The 24192-nt window shown below is 37.6% G+C and overlaps 1 protein-coding gene across 4 annotated transcripts in view; it reads left to right on the top strand.

Annotated features, from left to right (window-relative positions):
• The window catches only part of LOC146001932 (xylosyltransferase sqv-6-like), a 33561-nt gene that overhangs the window by 5240 nt on the left and 4129 nt on the right, over window positions 1–24192 (top strand). For all 4 annotated transcript variants that reach the window (XM_083139656.1, XM_083139653.1, XM_083139652.1 and 1 more), the window contains exons 2-3: window positions 7270–7589; window positions 17919–18063. In XM_083139656.1, coding sequence (XP_082995782.1) covers window positions 7283–7589; window positions 17919–18063 — 452 coding nt within the window. In that variant the 5' untranslated portion in view covers window positions 7270–7282. The remainder of the gene's footprint in view (window positions 1–7269; window positions 7590–17918; window positions 18064–24192) is intronic.

The following is a 24192-nucleotide window of genomic DNA, read 5'->3' as shown; positions in this document are numbered from 1 at the left end:
TCTAAGTCACGTAATGAATAAAACGACTGTAATTGCATTTCTTGTTAACAAATGTAAGAAACCAGAGCATTTTGTAAATCTTTTGAATAAAATACTTCGCAAACTGTGGGGAGAAGTGATGAAACATCACATCTGTAGGGAGCCAAAAAGTGCTCGATCTCAACAGTAAACATAAAGAAGATATGGTAATTTGTTGGTGAATACTGCCGCTGCTATTGAGGGTTATGAAGCGGTAATGAGAGGCTCAGATGACAAAGATGTGTTTATTGTGTGTTTGAGATTCCATGAAAGAATCATGGTTAAATTCTTTCTGAAATATAGTACTAAAATAGCCATGTGGGTTCTTGACGTTAAGAAAATAGCTTCAATTCTTATTAAAAATGTTTGTCAAGAAATTATAAGTCTCCATATGCATTTGCAGTAAAGGAAAAGAAAGCGCATCCTTCCTGCCAACAGACAAGCACAGGAAATATTTTTGCACCCTTGGAGATCAATGGGATCTCAATGAAATTGTAATGGGCAAACTGTAGTTCTCCTGCTTACCGTATGCTCCAAAATGTTCCGTACATTGTGTGAATGACATGACATGTCGTCTATTCTGTGCAAAGAAGGTTGAGATAGGCATTTATCAGCTTGCAAGAGACATGCTTAACGTGCGATTATCAATCCGCTATAAGCAAGAGATGTCTTTCGTTTGATCCACGTACACCTGGACCAAGTGGATGAAGCAGGGGAGGTGATAATGGATTAGATTGAATGGCAGCCAGCATCTTAAACTCTGTTAGATCTACTAGCTTGCAACTCCATTAGAAACTGTCTCCCCGATGGTGCAGTGGTATCATCACCACCTTGTAATCAAGGGGTCCCAGGTTTGATACTAGGTAGAGGCCTAAATTGAGGTCCTGGCTCATGGACTAACTGGTACTTTTCTTTCTGCACGCCATGGAGTTGGGAAAATACCACAAGGTGTTCTGATATGTCTTGCTAAAATGTCACATGACTAGGGTTGCCAGATTTCTAAAATAAAAAAAAGGGACATACAGATTATATAGGCATGGATATAATGAAATTGATTTTTTATAATAACATTTTTTAAAATTACAAAATCAATGGCTGTTTAAAGCATTGTTAATCCCTAATTTTTAACATTTTGACATAATATATTAATATTTGAGTGAACCCTTGGCATCCTTTAAGAGGATATTTTTTCTCAATGCATTACTATAAAATTCAGAACATGACTTATTCTCACTCACTTATTATTTCTTTAGCTAAATACAGGACAAATGGGCATCCCAAGAACACTTTCCAGGATACCAGGACATTTATTTTAAAAAGGGGACAATCCCGCATATACAGGACACCTGGCAAACCCTACACATGACATGAAGGGGTATTACGTTCCTAAATGCCTTCGTTGTTATGTTAGGCAGGTCATGTTTAGGGTTATTAAAATTACTTCTGTAAATACTTGCCAACACTTGCTCATGTAGTTTCTGCTCACTTTCTGCTATTCTCACCACCCGGTGACAGTAGAAGTCACTCCCTATATTATCTTTTACAAGTTTAGTATGTGACACTTATAACTGTTTATGTTTAACCCATATCATTTATTTGTGTTTTTGTGTTTGCATTTTGTTCTTTTCATTGTAATCCTACTCCATTTGTAGTATTTAGTATTTTATGACGTTTTCCACACCCATGGATATGGGTCTACGGAAATAAAGAATTTATTGTTATTGTTATTATTATTAGCCCACTTTTCATTTAAAATAACTTCTTAGTAGTAAGTTCAGCAACATTGCCAATTAATGTAATAAAGTAAGATAATAGACAATGTTATAGTATCATTCGAGTAATTACTTTTGCTAGCACCTGGTGAAAATAACCCTCATACTATACTCACACCTGGTGAAAATAGTCGCAGCCTTATTTTTTGTTATTAGTCATAGTACCAAATACATTATTATCCTCGTAAATTATGCAAGAAAGGAGCAGGAGTTTGTGTTAACATTTGTGTACATAACATTTATAACTCATGTACAGTATATGTTTTACACATATGCAACATGGAGCGATGTAAAAAAAGAAAGTACACATGCAACATGCTAACACTGAATTGTGTATGTATTCAAAGTTTCTTTAATACATATACATACAACATATATTATTTAAATACATTACATAATTAATTCATCCATCTCATAATATATCAACAGCAACAATGATATAAATTGCCTCTCAAATCTGTCCACGCTCCTTTTCGTCAAAACAATTGTTTATGCTTTTAAAAAAAATCAATTAAGAGAAGTCTTACTTCTCTCTCTGGCAATTTACAATGCATTACAGAAAATAATCACATTGAGAGCGTAAAATTATTAGATCCAATTTTTTGCAAACTGGAAACAATATTGATTTAATTGGGTGCAAATATTTCATGGGGCGGTATGGCATTCTGAATTCTCTCTTATAAAACTTTTTTTCATTTAGATCGTTTGGCGCACCAGACTTACTCCCGCTGTCTCGTAACTACGGCTTTAAACTTGACCGGGCCGACTCCCGCTGCCTCATGACTACAGCTCTGAACTTGCTAAGATTAAGAAAAGCATGCATTGCGAGTGAAGCAAGCATAAAACTTTTAAGAAATGTAATTTTATTTGCATAGAATTTGAAATTGAGGGGGCAATTGCCCCTCTGTGCTCCCTGCAGGTGCCCTTGCTTGTCAACGTTTGCCCCCCTAGAATTGATTCCTGTCCAAGATTGGTGGCGAAGCAATGCCCCCCTGGGGTTGCACTTTAGCCTGCAGATCAGTTCTTCATTAATGTCCTTACTTTCTTGGAGATTTTTCATACAATGCTGCTCCATATTCCCATATTTTATTCAGGTTTTGCAGGTTTTATTTATGCCATAAGAGGATTTTATCTTCTACATTGCAGGGATAACCTGTTTTAGGATTGCTCACACTAATATTTGATTAAAGTTAATATTTGGGCCTCTTACATCGTTTATCAGATCCTTTTTTATTGCTGTTAGTCTACAGACATATGATCAGAGAGATTAATAGTTCTCTGGTCAGGTGATATCCACAATTCCTTTGTGTATTCATTTATGCTCGAATTGAATACTCATCATAACTATCAAATTGTTTGCACTTACAAATTCACACACTCTTTCTTTTTGCTTCATGTAATGTGTGCCTACCTGTAATTTTACTATTTGTTCTTTTTCCAGCTTTCCATTAAAGTCGCATAATTTAATCATTACATCACTTTTTGGAACATTGTCTACCAGATGTACATTTCCATTGCTTTTTTTATCTTAAGTTGGTACATACATGTTTATTAGGGTTATATATTGTTATATTTACCCTTAATCTGTAGTTCTCATAATCTTTCACACATCATATTATGTGGTCTTGCATTCTTTTTTGGGTACCCTTGACCCTCTTTACCCCCTGGAGAAAGTGAAATATTTTGCATGGTTTATGAAGATTTTGATGTTTATGAATATTTTCAGTTGATTTTAGCTCTCGGAATTGTGTTATTGTGAAGTAAAGTACGCCTGTTACCTTAGCATGTTAGGCTACCTTACTATAAAGCAGAACAGTCCGAATACTTCATGCAAGTGAATATAGCACCCAAAATGACTTTCCACAACAGCAGCTATAATTTTACGTAGTTAGGTTAGGTTTGGTACTGATAGTTATTTTCTATGTGTTCTTTCATTATTTTAGTGTGCATACAAACAGTTTTTACTAACATAGCGATGAAAATGCACAGAAATTACAGATTTTAACTTACGTGGGCCATTCTTTGGGATCAAATATCTCCATTATTTGTGCTTTCCTAACGCTGGAACCACTTTTATATTACGTTAAACATTAAAATCTGACGATTTAAAAAAAGAAATCTGGACGTAATTCTCGAGGGGGTACAGAAAGTGAACTTAAAACATAAACTCATTGTTATTAACCTAATAGTACAAATTAACAAAGACACATACTTGTTACTAAGGGTTCTGAGTGTTCCTTTGGGTTCCTCTTATCTAATCATGTTTTATCACAATCAGCCTGAAGGAGGAAAGGCAATGAGATCACAAGAAATATCTATTAATTTAATTACATCAACATACCAGTGCTGGCCATGGGGTATGGTATACATCCAACTACAGAAGAAGAATGCAAAGCATCTCCTCAGCTCCCACATATTTCCCAGATTTAAACATTTGAGCTTCTTCTCAGTTAGCTCAAAGGCTCAAAGAAACATTCTCCAATCTAACGAATTCCACTTCGAACACTGCAACAAATTAACGTGAGTTCCTGTTGATAGTTAAAGTTCACTATTAATAATTACTCAATGTGTTTGTTTCCAAAGGTTTTACAAACCTATTGTATAAACAAACAGAGGGGCTGGTGACTGACTGTATACCCTAACAAAATTAGACTTTTTCTTCAATCTACAGATGTCGATGTTTCACAATGCCTTAAGTGAAGAGTGGCAATTTCCCCTTGGTCCTTCTCTCTGAGGCAGCTGGGGAGCACTGTTGCCAACTTAGCTCTTTTGGAGCCAGATCTGGCTCTTTCGTGCACTTATTTGGCTGTGAACTGTGGCACCCGCCTCCACTATGATGCAATCACTGGCTTCAGCCCACATAGACCAAGTTTTGCCATGAGTATACATTTCCCCCTTGACATTATATTGTTATATTGGCTGCATTGCCCCACCTTCTCTTACCTCCCCAGATACTTTTATATAGTGCAGTGGCTGAGGTGAAGATGACAATATTGTTATCCGGGGATTCTTTATTTTCGATTTCATACGACCATCAGTGAATTATTGAGATTGCTGATGCCACCAGATCTAGATGGTGAAAACTAAGAATAAATTGTCATCACTTTAAAGGTAATGGTAATAACAGCATCTCCCACCCCCTTGACAAATAAAATTACCCTAGGAGGCACTTCAATCAGCGTTCCTAAAACTAGCTCCTTGAAAGTTAACTTTAGCTCCCTTTAAGGTGAAATTTAGCTCTTTTATGCACATCAGGTTTGGCAACACTGCCAGGATGGCAGTAGGAGGCAAGGTGAAATGCATTACGCTTATGGAAGCTTTATTTTATTCATTTTCTTGGGGATATCAAACATACAATGATTTAGAAAAGTACATGGATGAAAAAAAATTACATGTTGAACAATGCCTTAGTTGTAGGAAATGTCAAAAACTCTCATTTGATTAGCCATAACTTGAAGTTGAAGTTCATTTCCCTCAAAGAATACATGGGAGTCTGTAAATACTTATTGATCATATTTTTCAAACATCGTGTCTAGGTTAATAATCACCTTAAAAAAAACATTCTACTTCCACAATGGAGAGAAATTCATACTCTCTTGTATAGTCAAGGGTTTTCTTTAGTTGCAGTGCCCATTCCGAAAATATTGAAATAAATGCACAACTGGTGCGAAATTGTCACTCTTTCCCTAAATGTTATTTCAACACCCAGAAACCACAAATAACCGAGCTGTAGGCACATTGCAATGTGGTTCGGATCCCACTTTAAACTGTAGGTCCAATCCCTATCTGTGTATGAAGTGGACTTAATGCAACAATTCAAGCAAACACAAATAACTGAGATATTTGGCCCCTCAATGTGATCTCAACACTTCCAATTCCTTGCATCCTGGACCACTTTCACTACTTTTTGAGAATGATTTTTTTTGCTAAAAAAATGTGGAAATTAAGAGATAATGTAAAATTACTATTGCCATCAAACCTAACACTCTTAACGTAACAGGAACGTCATCTTATTTGATTTTTTTTTCAGTCAATTTTGATGTTTTATGAATCCTTACATTTATTTCAGAAAGTTATTAAAAATATTAATAGTATAATCCAGTTTAATGGATAAGTTTGTGGAATTAAAAGGTATCTTGTAAATTATTTAGGTTTGGCATTCCTATCAAAATCATGTTGAAAGCACAAATAACAGAGGTACTTAGCTCTGAAATGCAACCACTGTAGATCCTATTCCTCATATGCCGGACAGCTTTTCCTGAAGCAAATTTTGTTACACATGCATGAAAAAACCCTTGCAAACTCTAAGAAAACAACATAAAGTTACTAAAGTCATCAAACGTAACAAGAATGTAAAATTAATTAATATGAATGCCTTGAAAATATGCAGTTTCAGGGTATCTACTGACCTGGAAAAAGCCTGGAATTTAACCAGAAACCTGGATTTTTCTCAAAATTACCATTTTCACTAGATATGTCTACTTCATTTAGGGTCTTATGTTTTGTGAGCACGTGGATGGCGACCATGGGGATACCTGAGCAGAGTCTGTCACTGCCTCCACTTGAATTTTGGGAGGAATGCTGCGATTCAAGAAATTTATTCGTTAATTTTGAGAAAGTCAGTGCAAGTTTGGTCCTGGATATGACATAGTATGTATGAGTATGAGTAAATTTTGTAAAAAAAAGTAACTGGCCATTCCCCATCCAAGAAGAATATGCAGTAACATGTAATTATATAAATTAACATATGCTTAGAATTTAAATTAATAATTTTTTAGAACTTTTGTAGTAAAAAAATGTAAAAAATATACTACTACCAAGGGATATGAATTACACGGCAGTTAAAGGTGAGAACTCAGCTTGCTTTTGTTAGTTACTGCAAATTTTTCTCAACTGGCCTTCTGGTAGGGGTTATTAACAATAACAACTTTTCTTTGTTTAAAAAAATATAAACCTGGAAAATAATTCATTCTAATTTTTGGACTTTTAACCATTGTGATCTAACAGACTACGCGCTACCCTGAAGACGGAGGCAGATTCAGCCTCCGAAATGTAGGTAAATCTCTTTAAAAAATAACAGTGGTTAAAAGTCCAAAAACTAGAATGAATAAATCACCACTGATTAGCTACAAAGAAGAACTGGAAAATAATATAAATAGACCTGGAGAAACCTGGAAAAAAGCTGGAATTTAAAAACAGATATTTAGTAGACACCCTGAGTTTCCACCATGTTGGTTTAGGGGCGAAATATGTCAAGTTGTGGACAAATCACCATAAATCATACCACATAAAATCTCTACTTACTTGCTTATAACAAACCTCCACAGGCTAAAAACAACGAGACATGTTAATATGAAACACAACCCACTCAAAATTTTTAACTTTCTCATATGTGTATGGGGGTCACCAGCACCCAAACAAACAAAACAACATGTATAATTCTAATTGGTTGTTTTAATTACTTTTGTCTTATTTTCAGACATTGCACATCAATGCACTGGTTCTGCATATATGCAATAAATATTTTTTTCACCTTCACGGTAGCTTCAAGATTCATCGAGGAGAACCACATGGCTTGCTATAATTTGATTGACTCACAGACACTTATGGTGAATTCTGACATTGAATGTGGAAAAAATTGCTTGCGCTATCCACCAAATCAGTGCCGTGCATTTTACACAAGGCAGAAGAACAAGGAACGATGCAGTACTGAAGCCAATAAGCATAATTTTGAATGTCACTTGTGTTCTACTGTTAATCTGGTGAGGGATGAGCATGCGAGAAGCTTCATTAGAGAAGGTTGGTTGCATATTTATCCACTTGTCTTTCTAGTAACTGTAATTGCCAGAATAATCGGCACTTTAGACCTCTCCAACTCCTTTTTCTTTCAGCATGCTATCCAAGAGTGGTTGTTAGAATTCTGTACTCCCACAGATATTTAGGCTGTTTATTGAGACAGTTCTTCTTCTTTTTTTAAAATCCTTTTTTTTTTTGTTAACACACGTTAAAGCTTGTTCTTGTTGCTCATTATAAAAATTCTTCTGATATATATAATTAAATTAATAAAGTAAAAGGTAAAGTGCTCCCCTGTGCAATGCACCATGCCATGAAGGCGTACAGGGGGGGGTGTAGGGTTAGGGCCCCACATTTTCTTGATCACAGCCGATGGTGGGGATGATGTGATCAGCACCACGCCCCTGGCCACCTTTACCCCCCAGAGTTTCCTCCAGGTACCCACTTTATACGATGCTGGGTGGGCACTGGAGTTGCTTGAACAGGTGGAAAAAATCCTGGTTTTCCCCTGCCGGGGATCGAACCCGGGTCCTAACGACTCAGCTACCGCAGCTTAATTATTTAATTAAATTAATTGTAATTGTAATTATTCAATTGGTTGAAACATATGAAGAAATATCTAATAAATTAGTATTTTTTTAAAAAAATATTGTTAATGTTTGTTTACCTAGTCATGGTTCCCACACACCTGAAAAACCTGGAAATCTCAGCGAATTTAAAAAATATTAAAATTTCATGGAAATCTCAGGGAAAATCATCTAATTGATCAACGAGTCCCATTGAAGTACATCTGAGGGACTAGAATACGCTCCAACCTGTTGATAATAATAATAGTTACAACTAATATATATTAATAATTATAACTTCATTATTCTACTTTACACAAGCTACTTTGAAGATACAGGCTTTATGTTTATTTTGCATTACAGATTAATAGATATTGTCAATTAGTAAACTTCTGTTTGTCAAAAGTATGGATTTATTGGTTTTATATATTATGTACTGTCATACGGTTTGAAAACATATTTAACTCCCATAAAAATGTGCAATCTTAGTCCTTAATTATATGTAATTTTATTCTTGAATTAGTTTTTCTCTTGCTATCAGAAAGTGTATTGATATTAATTTTTTCATCAATACCGATATGCTCTTGATATAATATTTACTGATACTGATAATCGATATTCTACTGAACCAATATAAAAATGCAAATGTTCCTTGAACATGAATGGCTAATTCACCTCCTTTATTAATCTATGTAAGCAGGTGACTGCAATGGATTTTGCGTTTGAAAAGAAACTGTGCATTTAAACATTTGCTTTACAAAACCATGACAGGAAATGTGGTTGTATTCATACAAATAACAAAATGGCATAATATTGCATTAAATTACATGCTATTCATAAATATATCAGATCAGCAAAATTATCATTAAAATTATCTATGCACTGATATCCTTACACAGCCATCTCTAATAATAATAATAATAATAATAATAATAATAATAATAATAATAAAAAGACCAGGATGGTATGGCTGTGAGAGGAAATGGAGGTTATTGTACTACAGTGCTAGAAAAATCTTCTTCAGAGCTAGGCACCAGGAAACCTCATACTAAGCAATTGCACATACTACAGAGTGTCCGAAAAGTCACGCAACCCGGTGTTTACGACCGTATAACGGAATAGCGAAACGGAATGAGAAGAAACGCTTTCTGCCAAGAGAATGCCCTGTATATTGGGAAAATTTAGAGAGACAAACATATGTAAGAACATGCATGTTTTAATAACAAATAAGCAAAGTGTTGCCAAAGGCGGAAAAAAAAATATTTGCAAATCGTGTATATTGATGCACAGAACTCACTGAGGTAAATTATTGCAACATTTCACAATACCAACGAACAATTTGGATGGCCATCTAATGAATTTGACAGAAAAAGAAGTTTGACGAAGTTTCAAAAACATTGCAGAAGGGAAAAAATGGGCTGTTCCAAAAATCGATGTTTTCACAATATTACGAGGGACACTGGCAACACTGTTGGTGTCACGTGTCACTAACAGTCGTGTTTCACCTCAGGCTATCACACTAAGGCACTTTTAACGACAAAGGAGAAAGTTGGTTATTCTCGAACATATGCAATAAATTACATACACCTTGCAACCCTGAAATGTGGGTATCGCTACAAATTAAAGCAAATGTTTGAAGTGTCCACCATTTTCTTGGATACATAAGTTGGTTCGCTTGATCATGTTCTCAGATACCTTCCTGAGGGTTGCAGCACCGATATTATTAATTTCCTGTGTAATGTTTCGTTTCAGCTCCTCCAATGTTCTGGGTCTGTTTGGTATACTTTCCCCTTTAAGTAACCCCACAGAAAAAAATCTCCAGATGTTAAATCGGGCGAGCAACTGGGCCATAAATCCTTGGACGATCACCAAAAAATTATCTCAGCATATGAAGAGATTCATTAGATGTATGGCAAGTTGCTCCATCTTGTTGTAGCCAAACATCACGTTCGTCTTTTTCCAGGAGAGCAACGAATTGCATTATGAGATCCCCGTACACAGCAGAATCCACTGTTGTCTCAAAGAATAACGGTCCTACAATACGACGTCGCGATATTCCACACCATACACCGATTTTCGGAGAGTGCAAGGGTAGTTCATGCAACTGATGCGGGTTTTCTGTCGACCAATGCCTGGAATTTTGGCTGTTGACATACCTATCCAATTGAAACCACATTTCAGGGTTGCAAGGTGTATGTAATTTATTGCATATGTTCGAGAATAACCAACTTTCTCCTTTGTCGTTAAAAGTGCCTTAGTGTGATAGGCTGAGGTGAAACACATCTGTTAGTGACACGTGACACCAACAGTGTTGCCAGTGTCCCTCGTAATATTGTGAAAACATCGATTTTTGGAACAGCCCATTTATTCTTTTCTGCAATGTTTTTGAAACTTCGTCAAACATCTTTTTCTGTCAAATTCATTAGATGGCCATCCAAATTGTTCGTTGGTATTGTGAAATGTTGCAATAATTTACCTCAGTGAGTTCTGTGCATCAATATACACGATTTGAAAATATTTTTTTTCCGCCTTTGGCAACACTTTGCTTATTTGTTATTAAAACACGCATGTTCTTACATATGTTTGTCTCTCTAAATTTTCCCAATATACAGGGCATTCTCTTGGCAGAAAGCGTTTCTACTCATTCCGTTTCGCTATTCCGTTATACGGTCGTAAACACCGGGTTGCGTGACTTTTCGGACACTCTGTATAAGAAACTGAGCCGGCTCCCCATGGTGGAGTGGTTAGCACATCGTGCTATGCCGCCAGGGATCCCAGGTTCAAATCCCAGCCTGGGCATGGATGTTTGTGAGTGTTCATTCATCAATTTGATCATTCATCACCATCTTAGCAAATTAGCCAAAAGTGGCACAAAAGTGAAGTAAAATGAAGCAAATCGATCTATAAGAAGCTGAGCTTCACCGTATTCAAAACATCCCTAAATCATGTGAGAAAGCGGGAAATTTGAACTAAGAACCTTCAAAATTTCATACATGTAAATTTAAGAAAGGCCATATTACAGCAAATGAGCACAGTCGCCAGGCTGAAATTTTTAGTCATCATGGCGACCTGGCAACCAGGATTTTTCAAGCGCTCTCATTGTATTATCAATTCAGGAAAAATATTGAGAATTCTGAAAAACTCAGGGAAAATACATTTAGACTTTATGTGGGAATCCTGCTAGTATACCTTAGAAAAAGCATAACATTTGCTGAAATTCAAAGTTTACTTCGGCAGAAGAGTAGAGTAGAGGCGGCGAATGTGGAATGGTCGGCAAAAGTGGAATACCATGATATTTACAACTACATACGTCTACCATCTATCGGGGTAGTTTAGAACCATCACACAGTATGTACAGATGGCAGCACTGAAGCAACCCCCGCCATCCACTGTGAATGTTTGCTGACAGAGCACAAAAAGCTGTTTCGGAGGGAGCGGACTTTTTTTCGTTACCGTCGTTTTGTACACACAAAGCAAACACAAGGTAAGATTTCTGCAAGTGTTCTATGTGACATTGTTCACCAATGTCGTATCTAAATAAGCATTGTCAATTAGGTGTCCTGGAAGTTTCCGTTATTATCTAATTTAAGATTAAAAAATAAAAGTAGTTAGCGGGTAATGTGGAATACGTGAGGGTGGTTAATGTGGAATACTATTCCACATTACCCTCTCTTTTTCAGGCCTTGATACAATTTGTTAAAATCACATTTTTATAGTGTTATGACTTCCTGCATGCAGTTATAAGGTACAGCTAAATGGCAGAGAACGTTTATCATGTTGTGGGGGGGGTTCAAGACACCCTCAAAATTTCTGCAACTTGTTAATGAGAACATTTTTGGCAAATATTCCCTCGACATTGATCTTATTATGCGGCAGCCATTCCTTCTTCAGCCCTTATTACTGTTCTTATTACGAAATTAGATTTTCCTAAACCCTTGCAGAAAGAAAATTGAAATTGTACCCATGTTAAGATAGAATAATTACTGTAAATGTATTATGACAAAAAAATCCTATATTTCATCTGCATATTTAATGCTCAAAATGGTCTCTTTATATTTTGCAGATTCACAGGCTCCCCCACAATGCCGAAAGGAGGAGTACAGCAGAAGAAGTGGGACCCAGAGAAAATGACGCAGGCAGTGACAGCAGTCAGGCAAAATGAAATGGGATTTCTGCGTGCCAGCAAAACATATGATGTTCCACGGACCACATTATTTCGATTAGTTAGAGAACATTCTGACAAATCTGCAGATGACGCTGCAAGAATACGTGTAGGTCGAAAGCCAATCTTCTCTCCAGCCATGGAAAATGATCTTGTCAGTTATGTCTTAGAAATGGAATCTCGTTACTATGGACTCACAAAACGTGACATTTGTTCAGTTGCTTATCAATTAGCTGTTCGAAATAATGTGAAGCATCCATTCTCTGTGGTAAGAGAATGTGCTGGTAAAGACTGGTTTAGATTGTTTATGCAAAGACATAAAGATGTAGTGACTCTTCGAAATCCCACTGGAACCTCATTTGCGAGAGTAAATGGCTTCAGTCGCGAAAATGTGGCTAAATTTTTCAACAACTTGGAAGATGCCTACAAGAAGTTCAATTTCTCCCCTGACCGTGTGTATAACGTAGATGAGAGTGGACTTACTGGGGCGCAAACCAAACAGGACAAAATCATTGCATTAAAGGGGAAAAGACAGGTGGGTACTCTGACATCCGCTGAGCGAGGATCACTAATAACTGTAGTAACATGTATGAGTGCGGGTGGTTCATTTGTCCCTCCCATGTTAATTTTTCCAAGAAAAAATGAAAATGTTCAACTGATGAAATATGCACCTCCAGGTTTCATCGCAGCGTACCATCCCTCAGGCTGGATTCAACTCTCAATATTCACTAACTGGTTTCGTCACTTCATCAGTAAAGTGAAGCCAAGCAAAGATGACCCAGTACTCCTCATACTTGATGGCCACTACAGCCACACCAGGAATATTGAGGTTATTGACCTAGCTCGGGAAGAATCTGTTGTTATAATTTCTTTGCCACCACACTCGACACATAAGCTACAACCTCTTGATAGAACATTCTTGGGCCCTCTGAAGAGATATTACAACGAGGAGTTGAGATTGTTTCTCCGTAACCATGGGAGAAGAGCAATTCATTTTGACGTAGGAGAACTCTTTTCCAGAGCTTACCTACGTGCTCAGTCGGGCGAGATTGCTGTTAATGGATTCAAATGCACAGGGATTCATCCCCTGAATCCAAACGTTTTTAGGGACAGTGATTTCATTGGAGCTACCAACACAGCCAGTAATGACGTCTCTCTACCTCCTGATAGTGTTAATCCACAACCATCCACATCTTCGCCAACTGAAAATCCCACACCGCCTGTACATGAAACAACTTCACCAAGTGAAAAGTCTACAAATGCTGTCTACACTCGCCGATCAACTCAACCCAACCATGCAGTAACACCATGGGATATATCTCCAGTTCCAACTACAAGTAATGCACAATCCAAGAGGGGAAGCAGAACCACTTCGTCAACTGTACTCACAGGAACACCTTATAAACATTCTCTACAACACTCTCTTCATGAATCAGAAAAGAAGAAGTCAAAGAAAAGCAACTCTTGCAAGAGATGTATCTTCAAAGAATCAAATCAGTGTGAAGGGAAAGGAAAAGATGAAATGGCAAAATCCAGAACGAAGCGTGGCAAGAAGCAGGAAGACATTGCACGTACAACAAGTGAATCGACCATTGAAAGTGATGGAATCACCTCTGATCATTGTAGTGTGATTGGTGAAAGTGTAGGTCAGAGGAACCCAGACACTGAGTGCTTGTTCTGTGGAGAGAATTGGTCGACTGATGTTCCAGGCAGTAAGTGGATCCAGTGTATATTGTGTGAATTCTGGGCCTATGACCTCTGTAGTGCATCAGAGGGAGATATGTTTATTTGCGATTTTTGCAAGTAAATTTGTAGTTTTTCATTTAACTGCATAACGAATGTCGAATTAACATAAATGAACAGAACAATAAGGCTGTGTGTCAAAGTTGTGTAATCTCTAATTATGAGGGTAATGTGGAATACTGTATTCCACATTACCCCCCACTTTCATTTTGTTGACATTTCGCACTTTATTCACTAATGTTTTTTTTCTTCAAAAGCACATTAATTATTTCAAATATTCTGAGTGTTTTTTTGAAAAAGGAATGTGTATTGTATTTTTTTGTTGAATTTTCATATCAAAATGTGCACAAATAAAGTAATTATAGTTCAAAACAAAAACGGTATTCCACATTTGCCGCCTCTACTCTATACTTCTTTGTAAAGTCTGATGTAGTGACTTAATTGGGGCCTCCCAGATGGTGTAATGGTAGCGTCGTTGCCTTGTAATCAAAGGGTCCCAGGTTCGATGCCCGGTGGAGGCATATATTGGTACGGATCCCACTTTAGACTGTACGTCAAGTTCTGATTAGCCTTACTGTGCATAAAGTGGATTTAACACCAACTCAATGACAATAGCAATTACTTAATTACGAGGGAGAATCAAATGAAAACTGCAATTAATTTTTTCCACTATTTTAATGTAGTGATAATGTTTGATTGTACATTATTTTTCTATATAGTCCCCTCCCAGTTCAATGCACTGATGCCATCGGATAGGTAGTGCTTTGATCCTGTGTGAGAAAAATTCTTTCGGTTGACTGTGTAGCCACTCATAAATCGCCGATTGGATGTCTTCATCAGACTTGAACCTTTGCCCTCCAAGGTGCTCCTTTAATGGACCAAAGATGTGGAAATCAGATGGTGCAAAATCTGGTGAGTACGGCGGATGTGGTAGGCACTTGAAGCGTAGGTCATCAATGGTTTTCATGGTTGCACGAGTAGAATGAGGAGGGGCATTATCATGTTGAAGCAAAACACCTGCACTCAGCAATCCCCTTCGCTTTGTGCATATTGCTGGCCTCAAATGGTTCTTGAGAAGGTCGGTGTAGGTGGCACTAGTCACTGTCGTATGTGGGGGCATGTAGTGTTCCAGAATAGGACCTTTCTTATCCCAGAATAAAGTCAACATGACTTTCCCTGCAGAGGGCTGGCTGCGAAACTTCTTTGGTTTCGGCGAAGACGAATGTCGCCATTCTTTGCTTGCAAGTCTCCTCTCCAGTTGAAAATGGTGCACCCAACTTTCATCCCCGGTGAGAATGTGAACTAGAAAATCTTCACCCTCCTCTTCATAACACCTCAGCAGCTCTTGACATGCGTCAACCCGACGGACTTTCAGTTCCTGTGTCAGCTGTCGAGGAACCCACCTGGCGGACACTTTTCTGTAGCGGAGTTCGTCATGCACTATGTGTTGTACTGAACTGAAGCTCATATTCAGCAAGGAAGCTATTTCAACCAGGGTGACATGCCGGTTTTCTTGAATAAGCCGATCTGCGGCCTTCTGCGAATTTCTTGCACCAATCGTAGACTTTCTGCTGTGACAGACAGGCAGGCAACCCCATACTTCGTCTGCATTCTCCGATGAATATCAACCGGTTTCCCCACTTCACTCCATAAAAATCGAATAACTCCACGCTGTTCCTGCTTGGTGCAACTGCATAGTGGTGCTGCCATTATGAATCAGCTTTTACTCACATCCAACCCCACCTACCAGCACTGCTTTGTACTACCAGCTCAGAAAGACGTCAAGGACTGTGTCTGCAAATATCCAAATGCATAGAAAGAAAAAAAGATTTTTAATGACACTTTTGCAGTTTTCATTTGACTCTCCCTCGTAAAAGTTTCATGATTTCACATGTAAAAGAAGGAATCAAGCTTGTAGAACAGAGGTGTGTAGTAGATAACATGTCAGTTTTCTCCCCCCTTCCCTTTATGATCCCATTCCTCCTACTCCACCCAGAGTACATTGTGGAAGTACATTGCACACTTTACGTAGGCCCAGTCTCGATTAGCTTTTCTGAGCATAAACTGGATTTGGAACCAGTGCCCATTTATGTGAGGCTGGGTAAACCCAAGAGCTGGTACAAGGCTGGAAAAACGCTGAAATTATACTCTGTCCCGGGAATGTGTGGAGCAAGACCGTGCATATCGGTAGAGAAGAGGAGACTGTGAGTTGGCAGAGCGAAGCAGCGGGTGCTTCTACAAGTGGCTGGTAGCTGCACTCACTTCCCCTCTCACAAGTTCATTGGCCAAACTCTGTCGAATTGATACTTGCTCAGAGACTTGTTTTCATTTGCTCGCTCCAGAGATACATTGGATAGAGTGTAGATCACCCACCCTGCAAATCGAAACTGGATCTTCCACGTGGCAGTCGGATGCCATACCGATTAGACCACCATGGCTTTTAGCATCACAATTTTTATGCAATTGTCAAAATTATCAGAAAGTTAATTTTGTAAAGTTTTAATATATGTACATAAAACAATAGTTTTTCAATGATGTAACTAGGGACCTGATTTTTTTTTTCAAAATCATTACTTTTTCCTCACTTGTATTATTTCCCCCAAAATTTGCATTTAAAGAAAAAAGCGTGCAAATGATAAATAATTATTAAAACTTTGCTAATAAAAAAGATTCTCATTTTTATTCTTTAACCTCATTGTGGTATCACTGACAGACAATTCCACACATGCAAAAGAGTGGAAGCAAAAAATCATGTATCTCGGTTGTTACAGATGGCACACGATGCCAGAGACCCAGTTTTTTATTCTACTTAAATCCTGACTTTTATTACTTACATAACTCTCAAAGACAAACAGGAGACATTTTGCCCCATTGCTGATGGCTATGCAAAAGGACAATTAACTGACTGACAACATTTACATTGGATTTATACTCACCCTTTATTTAAACCAGATCTCCCACGTAGCTGATAGGTTAGTGCTCTTTATTTCATGCTAACCATCCTGGGTTCAAATCCCAGTAAGTTTCAAAATGTCATTGTGGACATAGCATCATGAGAATAATTGAGTCACATGAAATGAAGAAGTAGAAGGTCTGGGAAGCCAGAAAAGGAGTAAATTTTTTCACTATATTTGGCGAAATTCATGAGAATCACTAAAAACTAGGGCTGAGCCGATACCACTTTAAACCGATACCGATTCCGATACTCTTACAGATTCCCACTGATACCAATTCTTGATAATTGCAATAATTAAAATTTGTTCAAAATATCAATCAATGTTGTTGAGTAAATATTCTTTTCCAATTATATGCATCAATTTACCAAGAAATTTGCTTTAGAATATTCAAGAATGACATGAGAATATTAAAATAGATGCCATGTGGTAAAAAAAAAAAATACAGTTTTTCGTGCAAAATTTGTGAAAAGTACCAAGGAAGGTTAAATTTTGCATAATTTCCAGGACAATTATACTGGGAAAATGACACGTGGTATTTTTGCGGAGTCCTTGAAAAACCAATATGCCGGAAAAGTATCGGCTGGTATCGGTGGAAGAATTCCAACCGATACTTTCTGATACTGATACCGATACATGGGTATCGGCTCAGCCCTACTAAAAATGGTGTAAAAGACCAAATTGATGCAACTGTATGTATATACACATATAAAACATGTGGTTAGCATCTAATTTCATCTACTTGTAACTAGTTTCGGACAACAATCAATGTCTTTTTGTGCTACCACAAGGCCTTTCTGTATTCTTGTCTTTCCGATGGTAAATATGTGCATTATTTTCAATAGATTGATAGTTAATAATTATTTTGCCCAATTTGTTCTAAATTCTATGATTTCATGCTGTTTTCTAGGAAAGTACATTGGCTGTTACAGGGATGACATTCATTCGCTGACCCTTGAGAAAGATTTCTATGAAGACAGGAAAGCAAACACGATACAGAAATGTTTAGAATTTTGTATGAAGAAAAACTTTGATGTATACGGAGTAGAAGAAGGGTATGTACATTTCTTTTGTTTTGAAACTAAATTTTATTTTAACAGTACATTTAGACCAAACATTTGTCATGTATTATTTGTACATGGAAACTAAATTGTTAAGAGCTGAGTAATAGTGACAATGCAATATCTATTTTATTGTTTTTAGATAGTTCAATCATATAGAGTAGTTGGGTCTTTCTCGGTGTACGCCATTCCCTTCCTCTTATTCTTAATCCTTAAGGCTCGACTGGCCCTTTGGCAGCCTAAAGGGCAATTTTTTTCAAATTTTCCTCTTCATTCAAAAAACCTCTTCGATATTCCAAAATATGAAAAATTACATACACTTAGAATCCCTTCTAGAGCATTGACGTGCATTTTCGTGTAGTTTGCTTTCACTGTTACCTAGATATTATCAATAGTTTCATAGACTTATGTAATAACATTTTCCAGCAGCTCTTGTGTTCCTACTTTCCGATTTACTTACGTAATGACTCATTTTTCACAAGTCTTCGAACTAATATATTGTGACGTTTAATTGTTTGGTTTGTTATAACATTTTTTTTGCACCCCAATTGCATACAAAAATAAAATTAAAAGGTAATAATAAATAACATAATAATACTAAATATTGTCATTCTGGGAGACTCCCACCCATTCTATGATGGTTGGCAAGCCTCTCAGTGTCAGGACTGTTTTTAAGCATGTAATTGGGAATTAAATACAACCCTAAATAAAATCTAACACCTGCAAAACTAAGCTTGTAGATGCAAATAAATGTTTTAGGCTAGAAAGGTGACGCCTCTTGGTATCTATTGGGCCTAGAATTGATCATGATGGTCAAATGGGGACTCTCTCATCCCGTCCCTAAAAAGATATACATGTTGTATGTATACATTTTTGTATAAACCCTGTTCTATGCAATCCTTCTACTCCATGCCACTACTCCCCACCCTCTCACTGTTTTATAGAACAATGTTTAACCCTGCATATGTTGTGCATGATCTCTAGTTTCAGGTCTAACATATAATATTGAAATTTTCATAATGTGGAAAATTATTTATTTTGAACTGTGTATTTCTTTTATTAACTAAAATATACATATCATAGTCTTATGCAATCTCAATTGTTTGTAAATAAAGATTTAGGTAAAAAGGTAAAGGTACCCCTGTGTGTGTGCACACATGCTGGGAGGGTATATGGGGTGATGCGGAGCTATAGAGCTCCACATATTCTTGATCTCTACCATAGTTGGGATGATGTGATGAGCATCATACCTCCCCCCCCCCCCGGGTTGCCCCCCAGGTACCCAGTTATAGGAGGCTGGGTGGGTCTCAGAGCAGCGCAGAAAAAGAGAAATGACTTACATGAAAATTCGGCACACACACACACAGGAGATGTTCTATGTAGAATTTTAACGAAAAATGCAGGCTCAACCAGGGCTTGAACGTGGGTCTCTGGCAGCTGGGAGCTTGCATTTTTCACTGGAAATTCTATGTAATACATCTCCCGTGTGCCAAATCTTCATGTAATATACATCTCTACACTGGGAGGAACCAGGCAAGGTTAACGTCTACAGTATTTCAAAGGCAACAGATCGTTGCGGTAGCATTAGCAGAGACAATTCCACACAGTTAAAACAGCGACAGTGAAAAATCAGATGAAGCCAGGCCTGCTCGGTAGCCCAGTTGTAGAGCGTTTGCACGGTATGCCCGAGACCTAGGTTCAAGTCCTGGTCAAGCCTGCATTTTTCGCTGAAAATTCTACACATTTACTGGAAAAAATCCTGGTGCAGATCACTTTCCCCAGGATTCTAACCTGGGTCTTCCGTATGGTAGCCAGATGCTCTACCAACTGATCTACTGCAGCTCCTGTAAAGATTTAATCATAATAATTGATGGTTTGGTAACACCATTACGCCTTGTTTCTATGATAACCAAAAACTCAATATGTTGACCAAGGCAGAATTTATTTTATTTTAAAACATAAAACTAAACGTTACGTTTCAACCTTCTAGCAAGGTCTTTCTTCTTCAGACTCTATACCAAATACAAATGAAATAAGGTACAAAACAGGAAGATATATATACACACACAATAATCACTCCCCTCCAGACACAAGTTGTTTATCTGGAACCTTCTTTTTCCTAATCCCTCACTACCTCGCTCCTTACTGCCCCTCTTACAATGCTCTAGTACTGCTACTCGTGCTGCAGTCCACACGGTCAAATGCAACAGGGTGGCGACAGACCTGGAAAACCGGGAAAGTCAGGGAATTTGAGGTGTCAAAAAAAGTCAGGGATATGTCAGGGAATTTTGTCTTTTTTTTTAATTTAAGATATCGTTATGGTACTCTGCTCGGGAACAGCAAATCTTGTTGCTAAGTTTCGGCCTCAACTTTTAGGGCCCCTTTTATGAATAACACAACCACAGTGCCAGAAACCAGTAATGTCAGGAGGAGGGAGGGAGGGAGGAGAGAGAGAAATTTTCGGAGGGGCAGAAAAATGTGTTAAGCCTCTAAATATTACGTGGAAAATGCATTGAATTATCATTTTTTCTTGTCCGTATGGGAGTAGTAAGGCGACAGAACTGTCAAGAGATGGAGGGGATGAGAGAGATATAGTTGTCGTAGTAAGGCATTTTGTTGGACAAACTGAAGGAACATGGAAACAAATTGGCTCCATTGATACATACGATTTTTGTCGAATATCGACACCCGACAAAGTATCTCACTACAACATGCGACAGAAATTGCATGCATGGCACTTATGGAATTGATTTTTGTTGGATGTCTTCGGACTGCAACATCCAACAAAAATTGCATGCATAAACAAGAGCTTTAGACTGCAAATATGCTGCTGGAATTTTATTACTCTTCTGGCTCACTTCACCTTATTTAATGTAAGAGTGCTTACAAAGGTTTTCTTCAATCATCCTGATTTATTACTGGTTTTGCACAAGTTAACATTGAGTTACAATGACATTGCACTATTCTTAGATATCAAGAAGAATCCAACAAAATGGGATATATATTGAATACCATCACGAAAAAGTGAAACATAAATCTGCATTGGTGAAAGTTATAAAAATTTGGCAAGTGCATGCTCCCAACCTCAAATTTACTGCAACACTAGTATAATGACATTAATGCTACTCTCTGTTCTGTTTGTTTAAACTCGTGAGAGATGGTCATTAATCTCTCACTGAGTGAAGTTAATGTCCAATATTATGAAATAAAATACTAATACTAATAAATATGTAAATATTTTAATATCATATTTACTCGAATCATTCAATCATAAAAGCATATCACTTTCTTCAAGAATTCATTTTTCTCTGCCAGCCCTGCTAATTTTCACTTTTCATCTACTGATTTATATGAGGGGGTGCCAGAAAGTATTTTCCAATTAGTAGGGACCTTGATTTTTTGCAAACGCGAAAAGTTGCGAAGTTGTGTTTATGAATGTGCAATGGTGTCTGGACACATTTTTTGCTCATTCGAAATATCGAAATAACACAAATTTGGAATAAAATGCGAATTGTTGGCATTTTTAGCAATTTTTTTTAAAAAATGTCCTAAAAACAACGAAAAATTCTGTGAAATCCAACATTCTTGTTTTTTCTAAGCTTAAATAAATAAAATGTGCCATATTTGTGTACATAGAACGTGCAAGCTTTCCAAAATTTTATTCAAGAGTAAACTATAATGCTTGTTTTACATGGAATAATTCTGACAGCCACATTAAATCATGGATTTCCCACGATTTTTTCAACTTCTATCAAAACAATTTGCATTGCAGAGCAAAGTGGCAGGATTCTAACAGGAGATATAGTGCGTATCTACCGTCACATGTGAGCCGCATCTTCAGTATTTGTTGCTCGAGATGTGTTTTGAATTACCAAGCTAAGTGCAAACCATTGGCATTTGTCAAGTGAGAAATAATGGAGCTCGGTCATTAGGGCATTTGACTGCCATGTGAGTGATCCAGGGTCGATCCTCTGTGGGGGAGAATCGTGATCTTTTTCACCTGTTCAAACTGCTCCGGCACCCACCCAGCATTGTATCAAGTGGGTACCTGAAGGAAACTTTGGGGAGTAAAGGTAGCCAGGAGCGTGGTGCTGATCACATCAGCCCCAGCTTCACCCGTGATCAAGGAAGTGTGGGGCCCTAACTCCACACCCCCTAGATGCCTTCATTTGTTGGTGCTAAGCACAGGGGAGCACTTTACTTTTACTTCCTTAAAAATCTGTTCCAACATATCAAAGTGTCACAAAAATACGTAGACCATGTGACCTACAATTTAAGATAATAATTTAAAGCACAATGGAAGTATAAGTTTTTGGTATATTTGGCAGAAAAATGTTCTAGAACAAAAACGCGAATTTTGGGAAACACTAACAAGTCAAAGAAAGATAATGCCAATTTTTGGTGCCATAATATATCGGTATCTGTCACGTGAGATTGATTGATTTAAATTTTTTGGGTCCGTCGCCACTTATGGTCATCATGAACCCTTCTTATGATCATTATGCACCCTTCAGTATATACGGGGAAAATTCCATTATCTAACACCCTTACCTTAAAATTAAAAAGGGGGTATGGAAAATAACTTTTCCAAAATAACTTCCAAGATATCAAACTCTCACGAAGAGGTGTAGGCCATGTGACTTACAATTTGAAACAGTAGTTTAAAAACACCATGAAGGTATAATTTTAGGTATTTGCCAGAAAATGCGCAAAAATGAAAATGTGAATTTTGGGGAAAATGACACAATTTTTTTTTTATAAAAACAACAAAATATCAAGGTCACTACCGATTAGGCATAAATAAAACAAGAATATCAGTAGTATTTTATTGCATCAGTAACAGTGAGTCCAAACCTAATTTTCAACATAATCACCAGCTTTGTTCTGGCATTTGTCGTTGCATGGCACTAAATTTTGTATGCCCATGGCATATGTGGCTGACAGCAAAGACTGGAACTGTCTACCGCAGTGTAGGTGTCAAATCCTTGTCCTGCTAGAAACATCTTCAGTTGAACAGAGAGATGAAAGTCGGTACATGCAAGGCCAGGGCTGTACAGGGAGTTGTCCAAGATATCTCACTTGAAGTGATACAAAGGGCCTGCGTGTACTCAGCTGTATGGGCTTGTGCACATTCGAGTGGCCTTCTGTGAATTGTCTGCACCATCGTCTGACCATACTATCACTCACAACATCTGGTCTGCACACCTCACACAATTGCTGGTGGTTGTGTGCCAAATTTTGAGCATGCAAAAATCTGATTTCTACACGTAGGCTACATCTCGGTCAGTGGGAGACTGTATGAGAGCTGCAATCTTTAACCTTTACGCTCCCGATGGTACCATATGGTATCATCAGAGTAAGGTTGTACTGCCCCGATGATACCATATGGTATCATGGTGCTGATTACAAAATGAATGTGCATTTTGGACCTTCATACTCTTATGTTTGGGTGGAAACTCTGACACAGGTCTGTAGCAAGTCTGGGAAATTCACATTGATGACCAACCTCTCCCCCCTACCTCCACACCCAAGAACATGAAACATGTTTCATTCTCTTGAGAAATTTCCATTCTTTGAAAATAATACTAAAGTTCGCACCCTCTCCCCAAAATAGCAGGTGGAAAAGGGGCAAACTCCAGATTTTTGTTTTTTCCCATTGAAATTCGGGGGTCGTGCCCCCCAAGCACCCCTTCCTTGGTCCGGCATTCTGAATTGTACACGGTTGCATGCTCTGATGTTTTAGCTGAAAAACAAAACTTATCCGAAGTAGATTGCTCCCATAGTGCCCGACTTATAACAATTTTCCTCCAAAAATGCAGATTATCTATTTTTCGTAATTTTTTTTTTTAAAAAAATTACATTTTGGCTTATTATTCAACTTCTATGGCATTCAAGAAAATGAAACATGTTTCATTCTCTTGAGAAATTTCCATTCTTTGAAAAGAATACTAAAGTTTGCACCTTCTCCCCAAAATAGCAGGAGAAGAGGGGGCAAACTCCAGATTTTTGTTTTTTCCATTGAAATTCGGGGGTCGTGCCACCCCCCCACCCCAACACCCCTTCCTCGGTCTGGCGTTCTGAATTGTACACGGTTGCATGCGCTGATGTTTTAGCTGCAAAAGA

The sequence above is a fragment of the Lepisma saccharinum genome, chromosome 18, assembly GCF_977018435.1.
Source record: "Lepisma saccharinum chromosome 18, izLepSacc3.1, whole genome shotgun sequence".
Taxonomy (NCBI): Eukaryota; Metazoa; Arthropoda; class Insecta; order Zygentoma; family Lepismatidae; genus Lepisma; species Lepisma saccharinum.
Note: the sequence above shows the minus strand (reverse complement) of the source record. Positions and strands in the feature narration are given on the sequence as shown.